Source organism: Dictyostelium purpureum (assembly GCF_000190715.1).
Source record: "Dictyostelium purpureum unplaced genomic scaffold DICPUscaffold_458, whole genome shotgun sequence".
Classification (NCBI taxonomy): Eukaryota; Evosea; class Eumycetozoa; order Dictyosteliales; family Dictyosteliaceae; genus Dictyostelium; species Dictyostelium purpureum.
In genome coordinates, this window is record NW_003519792.1 from 1 (window position 1) to 16888 (window position 16888).

At 23.3% G+C, this 16888-nt stretch overlaps 9 protein-coding genes across 9 annotated transcripts; 5 read left to right on the top strand and 4 right to left on the bottom strand.

The window, feature by feature from the left end:
- Positions 1–164: 164 nt before the first annotated feature.
- On the top strand, positions 165–1734 carry DICPUDRAFT_158613 (uncharacterized protein; the record flags this gene model as incomplete). The annotated part of the gene is made up of 3 exons (XM_003293667.1): positions 165–168; positions 715–751; positions 1455–1734. The coding sequence occupies 3 exons, from the start codon at positions 165–167 to the stop codon at positions 1732–1734; spliced, it is 321 nt and encodes a 106-aa protein (XP_003293715.1).
- A 933-nt stretch (positions 1735–2667) lies between these two features.
- On the top strand, positions 2668–3986 carry DICPUDRAFT_158614 (uncharacterized protein; the record flags this gene model as incomplete). Its single annotated transcript, XM_003293668.1, has 3 exons — positions 2668–2831; positions 2912–3231; positions 3904–3986. 3 exons carry the CDS (start codon positions 2668–2670, stop codon positions 3984–3986), a joined length of 567 nt encoding a protein of 188 aa, XP_003293716.1.
- A 103-nt stretch (positions 3987–4089) lies between these two features.
- Positions 4090–4338, bottom strand: DICPUDRAFT_158615 (uncharacterized protein; the record flags this gene model as incomplete). The annotated part of the gene is made up of 1 exon (XM_003293674.1): positions 4090–4338. One exon carries the CDS (start codon positions 4336–4338, stop codon positions 4090–4092), a length of 249 nt encoding a protein of 82 aa, XP_003293722.1.
- Positions 4339–4414: 76 nt separating this feature from the next.
- On the bottom strand, positions 4415–4648 carry DICPUDRAFT_158616 (uncharacterized protein; the record flags this gene model as incomplete). Its single annotated transcript, XM_003293675.1, has 1 exon — positions 4415–4648. The coding sequence occupies one exon, from the start codon at positions 4646–4648 to the stop codon at positions 4415–4417; it is 234 nt and encodes a 77-aa protein (XP_003293723.1).
- A 515-nt stretch (positions 4649–5163) lies between these two features.
- Positions 5164–5631, top strand: DICPUDRAFT_42444 (uncharacterized protein; the record flags this gene model as incomplete). The annotated part of the gene is made up of 1 exon (XM_003293669.1): positions 5164–5631. A coding segment is annotated over one exon (468 nt), but the record flags the coding sequence as incomplete, so codon positions are not given.
- A 751-nt stretch (positions 5632–6382) lies between these two features.
- DICPUDRAFT_42442 (uncharacterized protein) lies at positions 6383–6535 on the top strand (the record flags this gene model as incomplete). Its single annotated transcript, XM_003293670.1, has 1 exon — positions 6383–6535. A coding segment is annotated over one exon (153 nt), but the record flags the coding sequence as incomplete, so codon positions are not given.
- A 4781-nt stretch (positions 6536–11316) lies between these two features.
- On the bottom strand, positions 11317–11886 carry DICPUDRAFT_84256 (uncharacterized protein; the record flags this gene model as incomplete). The annotated part of the gene is made up of 1 exon (XM_003293676.1): positions 11317–11886. One exon carries the CDS (start codon positions 11884–11886, stop codon positions 11317–11319), a length of 570 nt encoding a protein of 189 aa, XP_003293724.1.
- Positions 11887–15539: 3653 nt separating this feature from the next.
- DICPUDRAFT_84257 (uncharacterized protein) lies at positions 15540–16205 on the top strand (the record flags this gene model as incomplete). The annotated part of the gene is made up of 1 exon (XM_003293671.1): positions 15540–16205. The coding sequence occupies one exon, from the start codon at positions 15540–15542 to the stop codon at positions 16203–16205; it is 666 nt and encodes a 221-aa protein (XP_003293719.1).
- Positions 16206–16376: 171 nt separating this feature from the next.
- On the bottom strand, positions 16377–16808 carry DICPUDRAFT_158622 (uncharacterized protein; the record flags this gene model as incomplete). The annotated part of the gene is made up of 1 exon (XM_003293677.1): positions 16377–16808. One exon carries the CDS (start codon positions 16806–16808, stop codon positions 16377–16379), a length of 432 nt encoding a protein of 143 aa, XP_003293725.1.
- Positions 16809–16888: the final 80 nt, after the last annotated feature.

Sequence of the window (16888 nt, forward strand, 5' to 3'; positions counted from 1 at the left end):
AATCATCATTATTATTACTTGTACAATAAATTATAGATAAAAATTTTATTAAATGCAAAATCCATTTTTATATTTATATTTAATAATGAATATTGGAATAAATAATTTTATTTTATATTTTATTTTTTTTTAAATATTAAAAATAATTTTAGATTATTTATTTAATGAGTAATTTTAATAAAAAAAAAGATTATTATATAAATTAATTTAACCTATTTTCGCACATTTAATTAAAATAAAGATTATGGATTTTACCAAATATGTTAATAATAATAGACAATATATAATAAAAAGCACCAACACACATTTCATTTCCCCCTTTTTTTAACAAATTTATTTTTTAATTAATTTCATTTTAAATTATTTTTTCATTTTTAAATTTTATTCTATAATATTTTTTTATTCTAAAAACCTTCATGAAACCATATTAAAAGATAAATAAAGTTTTAGTTCTATATATATACCTGTTATAATATTTATATTTAAAAAGAAAAATAAATTAATATAAAAAAATTATAATTCATATTTTATTTTTTATTGATACTTTTATTAATAACTATTGTATTGGTTTGTAATAAAACTATTCATTTAAAATAATAATTGTGGAATCAAAGTTCAAAAATTAATTAAAAAAATAAATAATAATATTAAAATAAAAGTAAATTAAATATAAATTTTCAATGGTTTTTTTAAATATATATTTTTTATAAATAGATAATTATTATTTATACATCAGAATTAAACTTATAAAGTATTAAACTATAGAGAAATAATATTTGAAATTAATTAATCTTTTTTTTTAAATCTTTTTTTTAAAATTAGATAGGTATTCTGGATATCATTTAAGAGAGAATTTAATGAAATTTTCAAATTTAAATATAGATAAAATTAAAATTCTCAATTTAAAAATATAAAATAAAATAAAATCTATACAGCTATAAATTATAAATTATAATAATTTAATTAAAACATTATATTAAACAATTGAATATTTTTTATTATTTTTTTTTTTTTTTTATAATTTTAAAAATTTTTTAAATTTCTTTTTTTTTTTTTTTTCATTTACCACTCACATATATTTTTTTTCATTTATCACTCACACATATTTTTTTACATCCAGCTTATATTTTTTTTTTTACATTAAATAATATAATTTATTTTTTTATTTTTACACTTATATATATTTATTTTATTTTAAATAATTATTTATTTTTTAAAAAAAATGATTGTTATTTTATTCATTGGTATTTTTTTATTTATTGTTGTTGGTTTAATTATTTATTTTTATTTTGGTAAATTTATTTTCAAGAAAAACAAGGGTTGCCGTTGCTCTACCATCAAAGGGGAATTCTGCCGTAATTGTTCCTTTAATGAAGAATACTGGGAAAAACAACGTCATGAAAGTCAACTTCTTGAAGATCATCACAAATTGTTTCGATACAAATTATTTAAAGAACAAATGTTTATACAACATTCATTTCTAATAGAAATGTATCGACAGAAATTACAACTTTTCCATTATGTTCCTCATCATCATCAGCATCCTCACCGGCATTCATCTTGGTCCTCATCATCATCCTCACCGGCATTCGTCTTGGTCCTCAGCATTATCATCCTCAGAATTCATCTTGGTCCTCATCATTATTAGCATTCATCTTGGTCCTCATCATCAGCATCAGCATTCATCATCACCATTCATCAGCAGCAGCAGCATCATCAACCTTAAAGCTTTAGAAAAGAACTTTAAATCAATAATAATTAATAATCTTATTAAAAAAAAAAAAAAAAAAAAAAAGAATAATAATAATAGGGTATAATAGTTCAATCTATTTGATGGAAGAAATACATTTTCCCTGGCCAGGCAAATATATTGGAACATCAAATGATTTTACTATTTTCAATGTCCTAATAATTAAATTTTCAAATAAAATATAATAAAATATAATAAATTTTTTTTTTATATATAATATGTTTATTTTTTACCGTTTTCCTTTTTATTAAAAATAGCTCTTCATGATATAATTTTATTTTTATATAATTTTTAAAATATTTCCTTGAGGTTGTTAATATTTTTATTATTTTTTTATTTCGGTTTTTTTTTAAAATTTTTTTTTTTTAAAATTAAAATCAACTCAGAAAAAGAAGACATTTATAAAATAGAAATTGAAGGAGGTTCCAAAAAGTATAAATCCGAAGTTGTAACAAGAGTTCCAATTAGATCGTTCAATCCCGTTTTTTGATTGGTAAAGAATAGTTTTAGTCGTAAATTTACAGTTTTTTCAAGAAGGTTTAAAAATTCATCAACTTAAAAGAGTTCCAAATGGTTTAAAGATTTCCCGCATATTTCATAAATGAACCCAAGATATTATAGGTATCTGTTAGTCAAGATAAATTAGTTTAATAATTGCCAACGGTAAAGATTTTATTAGAGTAAATGATCCACATAAAAAAAAAAAAAAAAAAAAAAAAAAATAATAGATAATAGATTCAAAACACAATATATTAGTAATAATAATAGCAACATATAATAATAGAAATGATTAATTTTTTTTTTTCAAAATGGAAAAAAAAAATGATTATAGATTTTAATTATTTTTAGAAAAAAAATTAAAAAAAAATTAAAAAAATTAATTTTACTATACAGAAAAGAAAAAAGAACAGATACACATGTTTGTATTAGTAGAATATGCATACTCTTTAGATAATACAGAAGCATTGGAGTATTTCCTATCAATGACTGTACCAACATTTTTACCAAACTACACAATTAATAAAAAAAAGTTTTTCAATATCATCGATAAAATCATTATAATTACTATTAAAAATATCGAGTAAATATCATAGAACCATATAATATCAATAATAACATTAACAATAATAACATAACAGCAGCTTCATAATCATCATTCAGTTTAAACAATAGTAATAGTAATAATTATACAACAACAGTAACATTAGCATTCAGTTTAAAAAATAGTTATAGTAATAGTAATAACAATACAACAACAGCAGCACCAGAACCTACAATATTCAGTTTAAAAAATAGTAATAGTAACTATAATTTAAAAAGTAGTATTAGTGAATATAGCAATCTAAATAATAATAGTATCAGTTTAGCCCGAAGCGCAAGTTGTAGTAGTATAAGCAGTTGTAATAGTAATGATATCAATGGGAGTAGCAGTAGTAGTGGTTGCAACAATAAAAACAGTAATAGCTTTTTAATTAATAATGGTAATATAACACTTCCACCACCATCATCATATAGAAATTTAAATAAAGAGAAATTTAATTAAAGAGGGAATTTAAATCACCAAATTATATACTACTACATTTAAAAACATTAAATATCGGTAATATTTCAAGATACATTAGATAAGTTCATTCAAACAGATTATAGAATCAAAACACACAATAATATTAGTAATGATAATAATCATACAGTTATTAGATTCATCATATAACTAAAATAGTTTCAATAATAAAAGCTTTATTTAAACCAACTTAAAATAAATCAAGTCAACTATATTGAAATTTTTCAATCTAATCAAATATTTATATCTATCAAATTTTCTCTGGCCAAGTAAATATGGTAGAATATCGAATAATATTAGATGAAGACAATATTTAGTAATCCCTATTTTAAGTTTGGTATTGAAAGCAAAACCTACTGTCCAACAATCATGATCAACTTCCAAAGCATCAAAACATCAATTGTTTACCATTTCCTCAGGTTATTACTAGGTTATAATTTAATTAGAAAAAGTATAAGAATCTATTTTCAACTCTATCAGACCAATCGAAAATATTTTCAGTATTAGGAAACTGAAACACCATAAAATTTTTTAATAAAATAATAAATATAAAATTTAAAATTTTTTATAAATAATTTTTTATATTTTATAGAAGGTGTATTATTTGAGACATTCATAAATGTTTCATTAAAAATTAGCTTTTTATCTTCTGGAAGAGCATTGATACAATCTTGATAAACTGGATTGATTGAGGTGTGTTTGAGCAAATCTGAAATCTCTTGAACCTCCATTGGATGCTGCACCCTATTGATCTCTATATTGACAAAGCCAGCTTCTTTTAATTTATCAAAAGAACTGTTCGATTTGAAACACTATTGCCAAAAAGTGCATTCATTGTTTGTTGGAATGCAGCTGGTAAAAATGCATCTGTACACCATGAAGCAATACCCGTTTTACCACCCGGTTTTAAAACACGAAACATCTCTTTCATACCTTGAAGTATATCTGGGAAATAAATTAGACCAAAGGCTGGGAATGTATAGTCTAATGATGAATCTTTGATTTGTTCTAAATTTTGACCATCCATTACTTTGCTTTCAATGTTACTGATTTCTAACTCATTAATGAATTTATCTAAAACTTGAATCATTGAAGGTGAAAAGTCACTCTGGGATAAACTTTGCATTCTTATATTTATCATAAGCGTACAATGACAATGTTCCATATCCACCTCCAATATCACCTGCTCGAATTGGTTGATTGAAATCACCTGTAAATTCTAATTCTGTGATTCCATAAGGTATAGCTTCGCCATATGGTGGTTCTAATGGTTCATCAATATTAATTCTAATTTTTGTTGCAAATCTTCTATGTGAATGATATAAAAGCTGATCCATTGATTCATCAATCTCTCTCTATTTTCATTATATAACCTGTGATGTCTTTGTATTTCATTTAAAAGACACCTGTTCCTCCATATTGAAAAAAACAATTTATCATTATCTATTTTTATTATATCTATTTATTCTATTATTTTCATTATCTGTATCTGTATTACATTCAAAAAATTTTCTTTTTTTTATATTTTGTATGCTATGGGTAAAAAAAATAAAAAAATAAAAAAAAAAATTGATATTTTTAAAAATTTTAATAAAAATAAAAAAAATTAAATTAAAATCATTTTATAACTTTTTTTTAAAAAATTTTCAAAGATTTTTAAAGTAAAATGATCAAGTAAAAAAAAAAATCTAAAAAAAAAAATCTAAAAAAAAAGGAATAATAATAGGTAAACAAATTATTTATTTTAGTATTTGTATTTAGGGGTGGTTCTTAGTTTTTAGTAAAATAAATATAAATACAAAACACCTTAAATCAATTATAAATAATAATAATAAAATAACCAAAATGCCATTGTAACACTAATGATGTATTCACCGCTAAACTAGAAACTCTTCTTCCTTCACAAGGCACCTACTCTTTAATGACCCTTTTAAATATTAAAGAAAATCATGCTAAAATGGATGCTAATTTAGTAGCTGTTAAAAAAGCAATGAAATCCGATGCCGATTGGACCATCGACCAAGCATCATTAGAAACCGTTTACCCACATGTTTCTGCCGATTTAAAAAATAGTTTTGGTCATATTTTTGCAGGTGTTGTCGAAAAAGTTACAGCCAATCTTGCTAAACTTTGTGCTGATGAAATGGTATTAGAAGCTGTTCAAGAAGCCACCTCAAATCGTACTATTGTTATTAAACACAATGCCACACAAAACGGGTATTGGTTATGGTCATTCGAAAACGGTAATTTAGTTATTTCATTCAAATCCATTACCAATACCAACGATGTTCAAACTTTCGATTTCATAAAATTTTTATAATTTATAAATAAATAATTTGATAAAATAGTTTTATCAATAATCTGTTAGAAAAATTATTAATCTCTTTTAGCATATTCATTGTTACAATTTCTTTATTATTATATTTTGGTGATGAAAGAAAAAAATATTATAAAAAAATTAAAAAAAACAATAATTTAATTTTTAATAGTAGTAAGGAATCTTTTCATATAATTTAAAAACTGCTATTAAATAATTTTTTTTATTATAATAATCAACCACACACTTTTTAACCCACTGTTTAATTTTTTAGATTTCATTTCTTTTTGTGGCAAAGCATGAAATTTTAATTTTTTTAATTTTTTTTTAATTTTCTTTTTTCTTTTTTAGTATTTCAATTATTTTTTTTTTTTTTATTTTTTTTTTAATTTACATTTTTTTTATTGTATTTATAAAGGATTTTTTTTTTTTCTTTATTATTTTAATCACACACAAATAATCATATACATACAAAAAAATCATATAATTTTATTTTTTTATAATAATCATTCAATAATAATATTTATTAATTACCATTTAAAAATGAATCAATTAATGATTGTTTTTTATATATTATTGGCTATTATTTTTTCAGTTTATTTAATAAATAAATATTTTGCAATCAATAACAAAAACAATAGTAATAACAATAATATTTGCAATAATAATAGCAATATAACCAATACACAACATTATAACAAAATCAACAACAATTTAGTTGATCAAATTCATATTCACTAAAACCCACAGCAATCTGATTCCACTTGTGCCCCACCAGACCAATTTGACTCCACTTGTGCCCCACCACAGCAATTTGATTCCATTTGTGCCCCACCACAGCAATTTGTTTCCACTTGTGCCCCACCAGACCAATTTGACTCCACTTGTGCCCCACCACAGCAATTAGATTCCACTTGTGCCCCACCACAACAATTTGTTTCCACTTGTTCCCCACCACAGCATTTAGATTCCATTTGTGCCCCACCACAGCAATCTGATTCCACTTGTGCCCCATCACACCATCAACCAGAATCTCAATTTTTCAACTCAATTTCTTCTCAATTAATTAATACCCCAAATCCACCACCAATTCCATCCACTCCATCTACAATTGCATCTGTCTATCCATTTGAATCTGAGTCAAGTAACAACTCTGCAGGTTCATCATTATCAAAAAGAAAAACATTTAGAAAGCCAGTACCAAGTACTATTTCTGCATGGGAACAAACATCAACTGGCAATCATCCAATGAAGAAGAGACCATTGGAACAAGATAATGAATTAAATAATGGTGATAGACAAATTTCCAAAAAACATAAACTCGAAGATGAAGAGAGTTTAAATATAGTTAAGCAATTTGTAGAAATGGAAATTTTAAAAAAAGAAAGAGAAAGAGAAGAAAAAGAAAAAATGGAAAGACTTAAATTAATCGAAAAAATACAAAGAGAATATAGAGAAAGGGAAGAAAGAGAAAGAAACCAAAGTTTAGAGATTGAAAGACAAATAAAAGAAGGATATGAAAGAAAAAGATTAGAAAGAATCCAATTAGAAAGAGAACAAATAGAACTATCAGAAAGATCAAGATTACAAAGAGTTCAAATAGATAGAGAAAGAGCAGTAAAAATAAGAGAAAGAGAGGAAAGAGAAAGAGCAAGAGAAGAAAGACAAAGAGAAGAAAGAATAAGAGAAGAGAGAGAAAGACAAAGAGAAGAAAGAATCCAAAGGGATATAGAAGAAAGAGAACAATTACAAAGAGAACAATTACAAAGAGAACAATTAGAAAGAGATAATTTGGAAAGTGATCGTTCAGAAAGTGATGACAAATGCACAATTTGTCTTAACATTATAAATATAAATGAAATGGCTACAATTGATTGCCATCATAAATTTTGCTACCAATGCATTGTAAAATGGTCAGAACGTATTAATACCTGCCCAAATTGTAGAAACGAGTTTTATGACATCATAGTAAGTAATTTACTAATTCTAATTTATACTTAATAAATATATATTAATTAATTTCATTAATAATTTATGCAGAAAGTAGCTAATGAAGAACGTTAAGGTAATGAAGATGAAGATTAAAATGAAGATGATCTTTAAGATATTGAACTTGAAGGCGATTAATTTGATAGTTTTGATAATTCATTCAATGTTTCTTTTTATGAAATAGATGAAGACCAAATTATTAATAAAATCGCTCCATTCAATGTTTCAATTATTCAATCGATTAAATTATAGAAAGTCAACTTCATCATCCAAGAAACAAATCACATCTTCATCATCATGTGTATTAAGAAGTCATGTATCTCATTAGTTCAACTTTACAGAATAAAGTTCTAAATTTTCCAAGGTCATATATCAAAACAACTCTTAAGGTAACTATAATGTTACAGTGCCCGGATTATATATTTAGACCCCCCCAACTTTTTTAAAATGGAAATGATAATTATTGAATTAATAGATCATATTTAATATTTATATAATGACCTCTAAAATAAATCATATTACAAGATATTGGCTTATTTGCTAAAAATTAAAATAAAAAAAAAAAAAAAATAGGGTCTAAATATTTAATCCGTTTTTTCAATTTCAAAAATTTTATTTGTTTTTTATTTGTTTTTTTTTACAATTATATATAAATGATTATTATTATTTAATATTTAGTATACCCTATATGTGCTTTTAATATGGCATCTATTCGGTCAGGGAGTGATTCATATAATGATTTTATAATTGATTTTTCTATTGAATGATATGCATCTTGACATACCTGAACTTGGTCTTGTGATGGGTCACGAAACATCTTTTTTGATACCCTTTCTTTAACAATTGACCAAAGATTTTCAATTATATTAATATCTAGACTGTAGGGTGGTAATGGATAAACTTGTATATTATTTTCTTCTAAATATTGTTTCACTATCTTTGCTGAATGCGAACTACAGTTGTCATGACAAATGATTGGCAACCTCTTAGGCACTTTATTTATATCTGCATATTATTCTAAATTTATTTGTGTATCGTTTTTTATAATATCAAGATATTGTTTAGTTCAAAATCCATTTGATAAATGAATAGATAAATTGGACCATAATAAAGAAAATTTCCCAAAAATATTTAATTAACCCCACCCTTTCTAACATTTGTCTTGATACGTGATTCTAGTAAAACATTAGTGTCATAAGCCCAAGAAGACCTACCATGGTTATTATCAAATTATTGGAACTTTCCTTCATCCACAAACATATAATTTTCTCATTATTCCACAAAAAAATTTATATGCACAACTTTAAAAAAAATCTTTTTTTGCTATTATGTCTAATCAATGAAGGATTCTTAACTTTCTTTTTATATATTATGTTATATCTCTTTAATATAATTCTTACTGACTTGTATGATGTTGTTCCAAATCCATTTTGTTCATACCAAATTATACTTTATTTTATATAGTAAATTTACTATTTTAAAAATTGAAACATAAATCACGTTCATCACGTTCGTCAAACTTTATTTTCTCCCATGACGTTTACGGTCATTGATTGTGCCTGTTTGTTCTACCTTTTCTAATGTTTTTGCTACTTTTGATTTATGCACTCTAATTTTTTTGCAATTTTTGAGTTCGACTTGTGACCTCTGTTTTTATATGATAATATTGAGTATCGAACTTCATCACTTAACCTCATTTTGTTTATTTACTATATTCTATTTTTAAACTTATATTTACTCTTACTTATTAAATTAATGATAAAATAAATATAAAAATTTTAAAAATAAAAATGTGGTAAAAAATATAGAAATTTTTTTTTATTATTTTTTTATTTTACCCACGCCCACTCCTTACCATTTATTTCTAAAAATTAATAATTATTGGCGGTAAGGTTCTTCATATAAAAACTATTATTGGTAAATCTTATTTTATAAATGATTTAATAAAAGTTGGGGGGTCTACATATATAATCCGGGCACTGTAATATTAACATAATTATTTTTTATTTTTAAAAATAAAAAAAACTAATATTTAATTTTAATTTTTTTAAGTTAAGTTCCAACTTTTTCTTCAGTATCAACATATTGGGTTTTTGTTTACTCTTATTCAAAGTCAACTCGTTTCAAGTCGAAAACTATACAATAGGGTTCTTGCTTTTCTTTTTCGGTATCTGCTCATTTTAAATCATGATCAAACACTGGGGTTTTTCTTTTGTCACAAATTATACAATAGGGTTCTTGTTTTTTTCTTTTCTGATATCTGCTCATTTTAAGTCACGATCAAACACTGGGCTTTTTCTTTTCTTTTTCGGCATCAGCATATTATAATTCACATATCAAATATTAAGGTTTCTGTTTATTCTTTCCTTTTCAAAGTCAACAAGTTTTAAGTCATAAATTTAACATTGGGGTTTTTCTTTTCTTTTTCGGCATCAACATATTATAACACACATATCAAATATTAGGGTTTCTGTTTATTCTTTCCTTTTCAAAGTCAACAAGTTTTAAGTCATTAATTAAACATTGGGGTTTTTTTCTTTTTTGGTATCAGCTCATTTTAAGTCACAATCAAACTTTGGGGGTTTTCTTGTTTCTTTTTCAGTATCAGCTCATTTTATGTCACAAATTAAACATTGGGGTTTTTGTTTAATCTTTTTAATTATGGTTTTCAAATTGGTTTATTCAAACTCAAATTATCCATCTACCATTCAACTGTCTACACCAACGTAATAGAACCAATCAAAATATTTCATTAAAATAAATAACAAATCTAAATTTTTATATTTCAACATTAGATCTTTAATTAAAAAATAACTCAATTATTAGAGAAAATAAAAAAATAAAATTAATTAAATTAAAATAAAGTTTTGTATAATAATTTTTATTAAAATATATTTTATAATTTTGTTTTTTTATTCTAAAGGTGGTTATGTCAATAGTTTATTTACCTATTATGAAATAGAAACAAGTACACGTTATATAACACTTTTTCTTTTTTTTAATATTTAAACATAAGGTGAAATCTTAAATATAATAATTATTAAATATAAAAACAATATATTCTGTTAATACTTTATGACTTCTCTTTCCCATGCTACGCAGATGAATACCTTGATATACCTGAAATGTTAATCAAAAAAAAGGTGCCCAAAAAAGTTCTGAATATTATTGGGAAATTAGTTAAGTGGTATAATGCTACCTTTGGGTGGTAGCGTCCTGAGTTCGATTCTCGGATTTCCCCACTATAATTTTATACTATTTCTTCCAAGTGATTTTTTGGTTCGGAATTAAGTGGTCTTATATGTTAATATATGGTCCTTAATACTGGTAATACTTTTGCTTGTCAAGTTAAAGGGGGGGAGCAATGATAGCCAAGTGGTCGAAACAAATTTCCTACAAGTTACCGCTCCGGGTTCGAATCCCAGTCTCAGCAAGTTTTCCGAATCCCACACGAATTGACGTTACCGTGCCCAACTTGTATGCAGAGTGGTAAAACTCATATAAGCATTAAACACATACCAAACACAATAAACTGATGACTTAATACACCATAAAGAATCATCTTCACTTTAAAAAAAAAAAAAAAAAAAAAAGTTAAAGGTACCAGTAATCCAACCCCTATTGGTATGATTGGTCAAGGTCAATTCAGTGATAGTACTCAAGCAGGTTATCATTACTGTGTAAGGTACTAAGATCAAATTAAATAAAATAAAATTTATATGAAATGTTTATGTTTTTGTAAAATTCGAAAACTAAAAAGTTTTTATTATTTTTATTAATTAAAAAGCTATTATTGTTTTTATTGCTGCAACCGCTACTACCGCTACTCCCATTGATATCATTACTATTACAACTGCTTATACTACTACAACTTGCGCTTCGGGCTAAACTGATACTATTATTATTTAGATTGCTATATTCACTAATACTACTTTTTAAATTATAGTTACTATTTTTTAAACTGAATGTTGTAGATTCTGGTGTTGTAGGATCCGGTGCTGCTATTGTTGTATTATTGTTACTATAATTATTTTTTAAACTGAATGCTAGTACTACTGTTGTTGTATAATTATTATTATTGCTATTGTTTAAACTGAATGATGATGACGAAGCTACTGTTGTGTTATTATTGTTATTGTTATTATTGATATCGATACTATAAGGTTCTATGAAATTTACTCGATATTTTAATAGTAATCCTACTGATTCAATTGATGATATTGAAAACTTTTTTATTAATTGTGTAGTTTGGTAAAAATGTTGGTACATTCATTGATAGGAAATACTCCAATGCTTCTATATTATCTAAATAGTCTGCACATTCTACTAAATCAAACATGTGTAGTTGTTCTTTTTTATTTTCTGTATAGTAAAATAATTAAATTTACATCTCTAAAAAAAGTTTATATCTCTAGATTTTATTAGTGATTGAAAATTATCTTTATCGTTATCCTTTTTTGTATCACTTGGAAGATTTAAAAAAAAAGGATAAAAGTGGATAAAAAAAAAAAAAAAAAAGATAAAAAAAGGATAATAATTTATAAAATTATAAAATATTTTTGTAAAAAAAAAAAAAAAAATTGTTAAAATAAAATTGAAAATATACAAAGGTTTTTATTATTGTGAGAAAAAATGATTATTATTATTATCACGCTTGTTGTGAACTCTTCCATCCTTTTTTTTATTGAGAATATCATATACAACATCTTGAATTTGACGATTCCATTCTTTGAGAAGATTCCCCGATTCAATGGTAGAGTCTTTTAGACGAAGTCTTTTATGGGTAACATTAGAAGGTTTAAGAAACTTTTTTATTTTAATTAACTAGAATGAAAAAAAAAAAAAAAAAAACTTTGCTTATAAAAAAAAAAAAAAGAAAAACGAAAGATTAAAAAGCATTATAAAACCTAGTGTTTATGCAATCTAGTTATTTTTTGGGTCTATTTATAGAGCTAATTTAGAAAATGTGTAGAATAACATGTTTTTAAAAAAAATAATTGTAAAAAAAAAATTCTACCTTTTTTTTTTGATTTGGATTTGTTGAGGTTTTAGTTTAACTAAAATAAATACATACATATTAAAAATAAATATAATTATGAATACGTATATTATAATTTAATGTTGATTATTGTTTTTTTGGAAAAAAAAACAAAAAAAAACAATAATTCGACCTTTTGTTTTGGTTTTGTATTGGTTGAGGTTTTTATTAATAAAATGAAAATAATATTATATTCGCTTTTAGTATTTAAAATGATTATAATTTTATATTATATTTTTAGATTAATGGTGATGTACGAAAAAATAAAAACAACAATGATTGGTATTATAATGTTTTTTTTAAATAAAAATATGATTTATTTTTATAGTTTTTTTTTTTTTTTTGAAATATAATATTGTCATTTTATTATTAAAGAGGTGTGAATATAGGCATCAACACAAGTTAAAAATAGCACCACAATATTAGTGTTAGTATCAATATGGTTTTGTGAAGGTTTTTGAAAGAAAAATAAAAATATTATAATTAATAAAATTCAAAATTTAAAAAAGAAAAAAATTTTTAAATAAAAGCGCGGATTATAATTAAAAAAAAATTAAAAAAAAAAAAATAAAATGTTTAAAAAAATTAAAAAAAAATTTAAAAAAAAATTAAAAGAAAGGCGGAAAAGAGAAAAATTGTGATGGGTGTGTTTGTGCTGTTATTTTACTTCTATTTGCAAATTTTAAAAATCGATAAAAATGAATAATTTTTTTTAAAAAAAGAGATAATTTTTTTTAAAAAAAGAGATAATTTTTAAAATTTTTTTTTAAATGAACAAGCTAACGATAATGGGTAAAAACTGAGAATAAGGATAATTTTTATTCACTAGATTTTATTAATATATATTCATCTGCCTGTATTATAATTAATAATTTAAAGAGTTAATGCATATGTTTACTTTATAACAATAATCAATAAGTCTAAATGTTATTACCACTTACTTTTAATTTAATTTCTTCCATAATTTAATGATCTTATATGTTTAAATTCTATAATTGGTTTAAAATTGGATCTGTTGTAATTTTTCTTTTGGTACCAATTTATATAAATATAAATTGTACCACAAACTAAAAAATATCATTGTTTAAAACCTTTTGAGCTATCTATAATTTCTAATGTATACCAATATTCTATTTTCTTTTAATGATTTTAATATCTTTAAATCTGAAACTAATGGTCCAAAGAACATTAAAACTGGTAAATTCAAACTGTTTGAGTTGCATTGTATGTCCAAAAAACTGTATCCTTCTTTTCATTTGCTCTATTATCAGAATATATGAATGTTACTTTAATTTATTTAGCAATTTGTTGTCTAGTGTATAATAAACATTTTATTTGATTCTCTATTGATACTTTTAAATCTTATATTCTTTAAACCTGTTTCATAGTTAACATTTAAATTAACAATCGAATCACTTTATATATATGTATTAATATAATAGTAGTACATACTTGATTATTGAATAGAATCCAATTTTTCCACAGTATCGAACATGATTTAATTTTACATCCAATATCCAACTATTATTATAGTTTGATTATAGAATATAAAACGAATGACAGTACCATGTTACTTTTTGGTATAAATTGTAATTGGTGATGGTACTTTTATGTGTAGTAATTAAGTAGTTGTATACAATTAAGTATAACATTATATACAAAACAATTTTAGAAATAGCATGTGTAATTATTTACCTTAACTGATGTATCTTTGTATTTCGCTTAATATGTATTTATTTATCCATTTGAAAAAAGTATTAAACATAACTATTATTATGATTATTACTTTTATTATATGTTGTTATTATTATTACAGTACTTTCAATAAATGATGATAAATTTAAAATAAAAAAAATTCAAAAAATTCAAAATTAATTTTTTTTTTTTTTTTAATTTTTTTTTTCTTAAAATAAACATTATTTGTTAAAAATTAAAATAAAATATATATATTTAATAATATATATATTTTATAACGTCCTTCATTAATATTTAAAGTAACTTATTAGAAAAAAAAATATAATAATTTTTTTATAACTCTTATTTTTTATAATTGAAAGATGAAATGTTAAGACAAACCTGTGGATATTATCACGAATTCGAATCCCAGATGAAAAATACCATCAAGTTTTTGTAAAAAAGGTCATACTTTTAGAGATTATGAACAACTATAGTTGACAAATAAAAGTACTTTAATACATTCCATGAGAGAGAAAATCAAAGTATTCCAAATAAAATATTTTTAATAAATAAACTTTTAATTTTTTGAAATAAAAAATAAAAAAAATTAAAATAAGTAATACTAAAATTTTTCATATATATAACCTCAAATCAAAATGATGTTATTTTTAACTTTTATTTTTTTTATAACATCTCTATAAATAGACCCAAAAAAATAACTAGATTGCATCAACACTAACTTTACAATGCCTTTTGATGATTTTAAAAAATCTCTACTAGTGAGTCATGTCTTCTCAAAGAATGGAATGGTCAAATTTATATTGTTGTAAATGATGTTCTTAAAAAGATGAAAGAGTCCACAATAAATTTTTTAATATTTTTTAAAGTCTAATAATAGTTTTTAATTGGTCTCAAAAAAATATTTATTGATTTTTTTAGATTGATATTTCCCAATTTTTAAGGTTTTTTTTTAATACTATTATTAACCTTTTCAAATAATATAATAAATATATAAAAATTTTTAATTTGTATTATTATTTGTTAGTGGGTGTGCAAAAAATAGTGAGTGTGTGTTTTTTATTTCTATATAAATTATTTTTAAGTCACTTGAAAAAACTATTAAAACAAAAATTAATTTTTTCCATAAATCACCAAATAAAAATAAAAAAAATTGTTTTTATATTATTTATTTAATTATATTACAAATATGTATCGCCCAAAAATTCAAAATGAAGAGAGTATACAACAAGAATATCAGTTTCCAACATTTCAACAATTAGTATTTTCTCAATCATTAAACAATCAATATTCTTTTAATTCATTTGGAAACCAAAATCCATACGAACATTTATTTCTTTCAAGTTGGACAAAATATGATTGTGGTAGACCAACTTCAATTCAATATATCCAATTCAGTGATTATTATATTCAAAAACACAAACAAAATTATGATTCTTTATTTATACCAAAAAATGAAAAGATATTATTTCATGGTACTCCAAATACATGTTCAACTATAACTTGTGGAAGATGCAGTGCATGTGGAATAAAAAAATCTGGTTTTAAAATTTCATTTAGCGGTACAAATACATCTTTTTTAAGATTTGGAAGAGGTATCTATCTTGCACCCAATTCATCAAAAGCCAATGATTATAACAATAATCAAAACTACAATTATCGTTGTACTATTGTTTCAAAAGTAAATCTTGGTAACTCTTTTGGATTGTTACAAACCAATCAACAATTTTCCCTTCCATATGGATATCATTCAGTTCATGGTCAAGCTGGATGTGATTTAAATTATGATGAATATGTTGTATATAATGAAAAACAAGTTTTACCAATTGGTGTATTTATTTATAAATTAGATTAAATAAATTATTAATTTCAAAATAAAATTTTATAATCATTTTTATACAATTATTACAAATTTTTAAAAAATTATTAAAAAGTTTTAATATTAAAAATAGTATGATTATAATATATTATAATAAATATTAACCTGAATATATTTTTTTTATTATATTTGCAATTTAAATACTGATTAACTGTAAATTATTAAATAAGATGGTTTTGCTTGATCAATATTATAAACAATTAGTTCATCATGATTGAGGGCAAATCCTGTTTCACCTAGTACAGAGTCGTAACCTGGGTTTGGTGAAGTTATATTTTGATTATTGTTGGCATATTTTTCACCTTTACCTACTAGAACATTGGCCAAAAACATGTATTTATTTCCATTTAATACATTTGTGTAATCATTGCTTTTAGAGGAAACACTTGAAAAATAAATTCCAGGTCCAAAACGAAGAAAATGCGATTTATTTGAATGTACCGGTAATATGAATGATGTTTCAATAATTCTACAAACTGCACAAGTTGATGAGGTACAAATATTAGTATTACCATTTATGCCTAAAGAACATTGAATCTTAGTTCCATGGAATCTTCTTTTTTCATTACCTGGAGTCATTGGTTGGCCCTTGTGAAAACTTTTTGAGAAATTTCCTCTTCCCTCTATTTCATCTCTTTTTTTTGAAAAACGGTCAACAA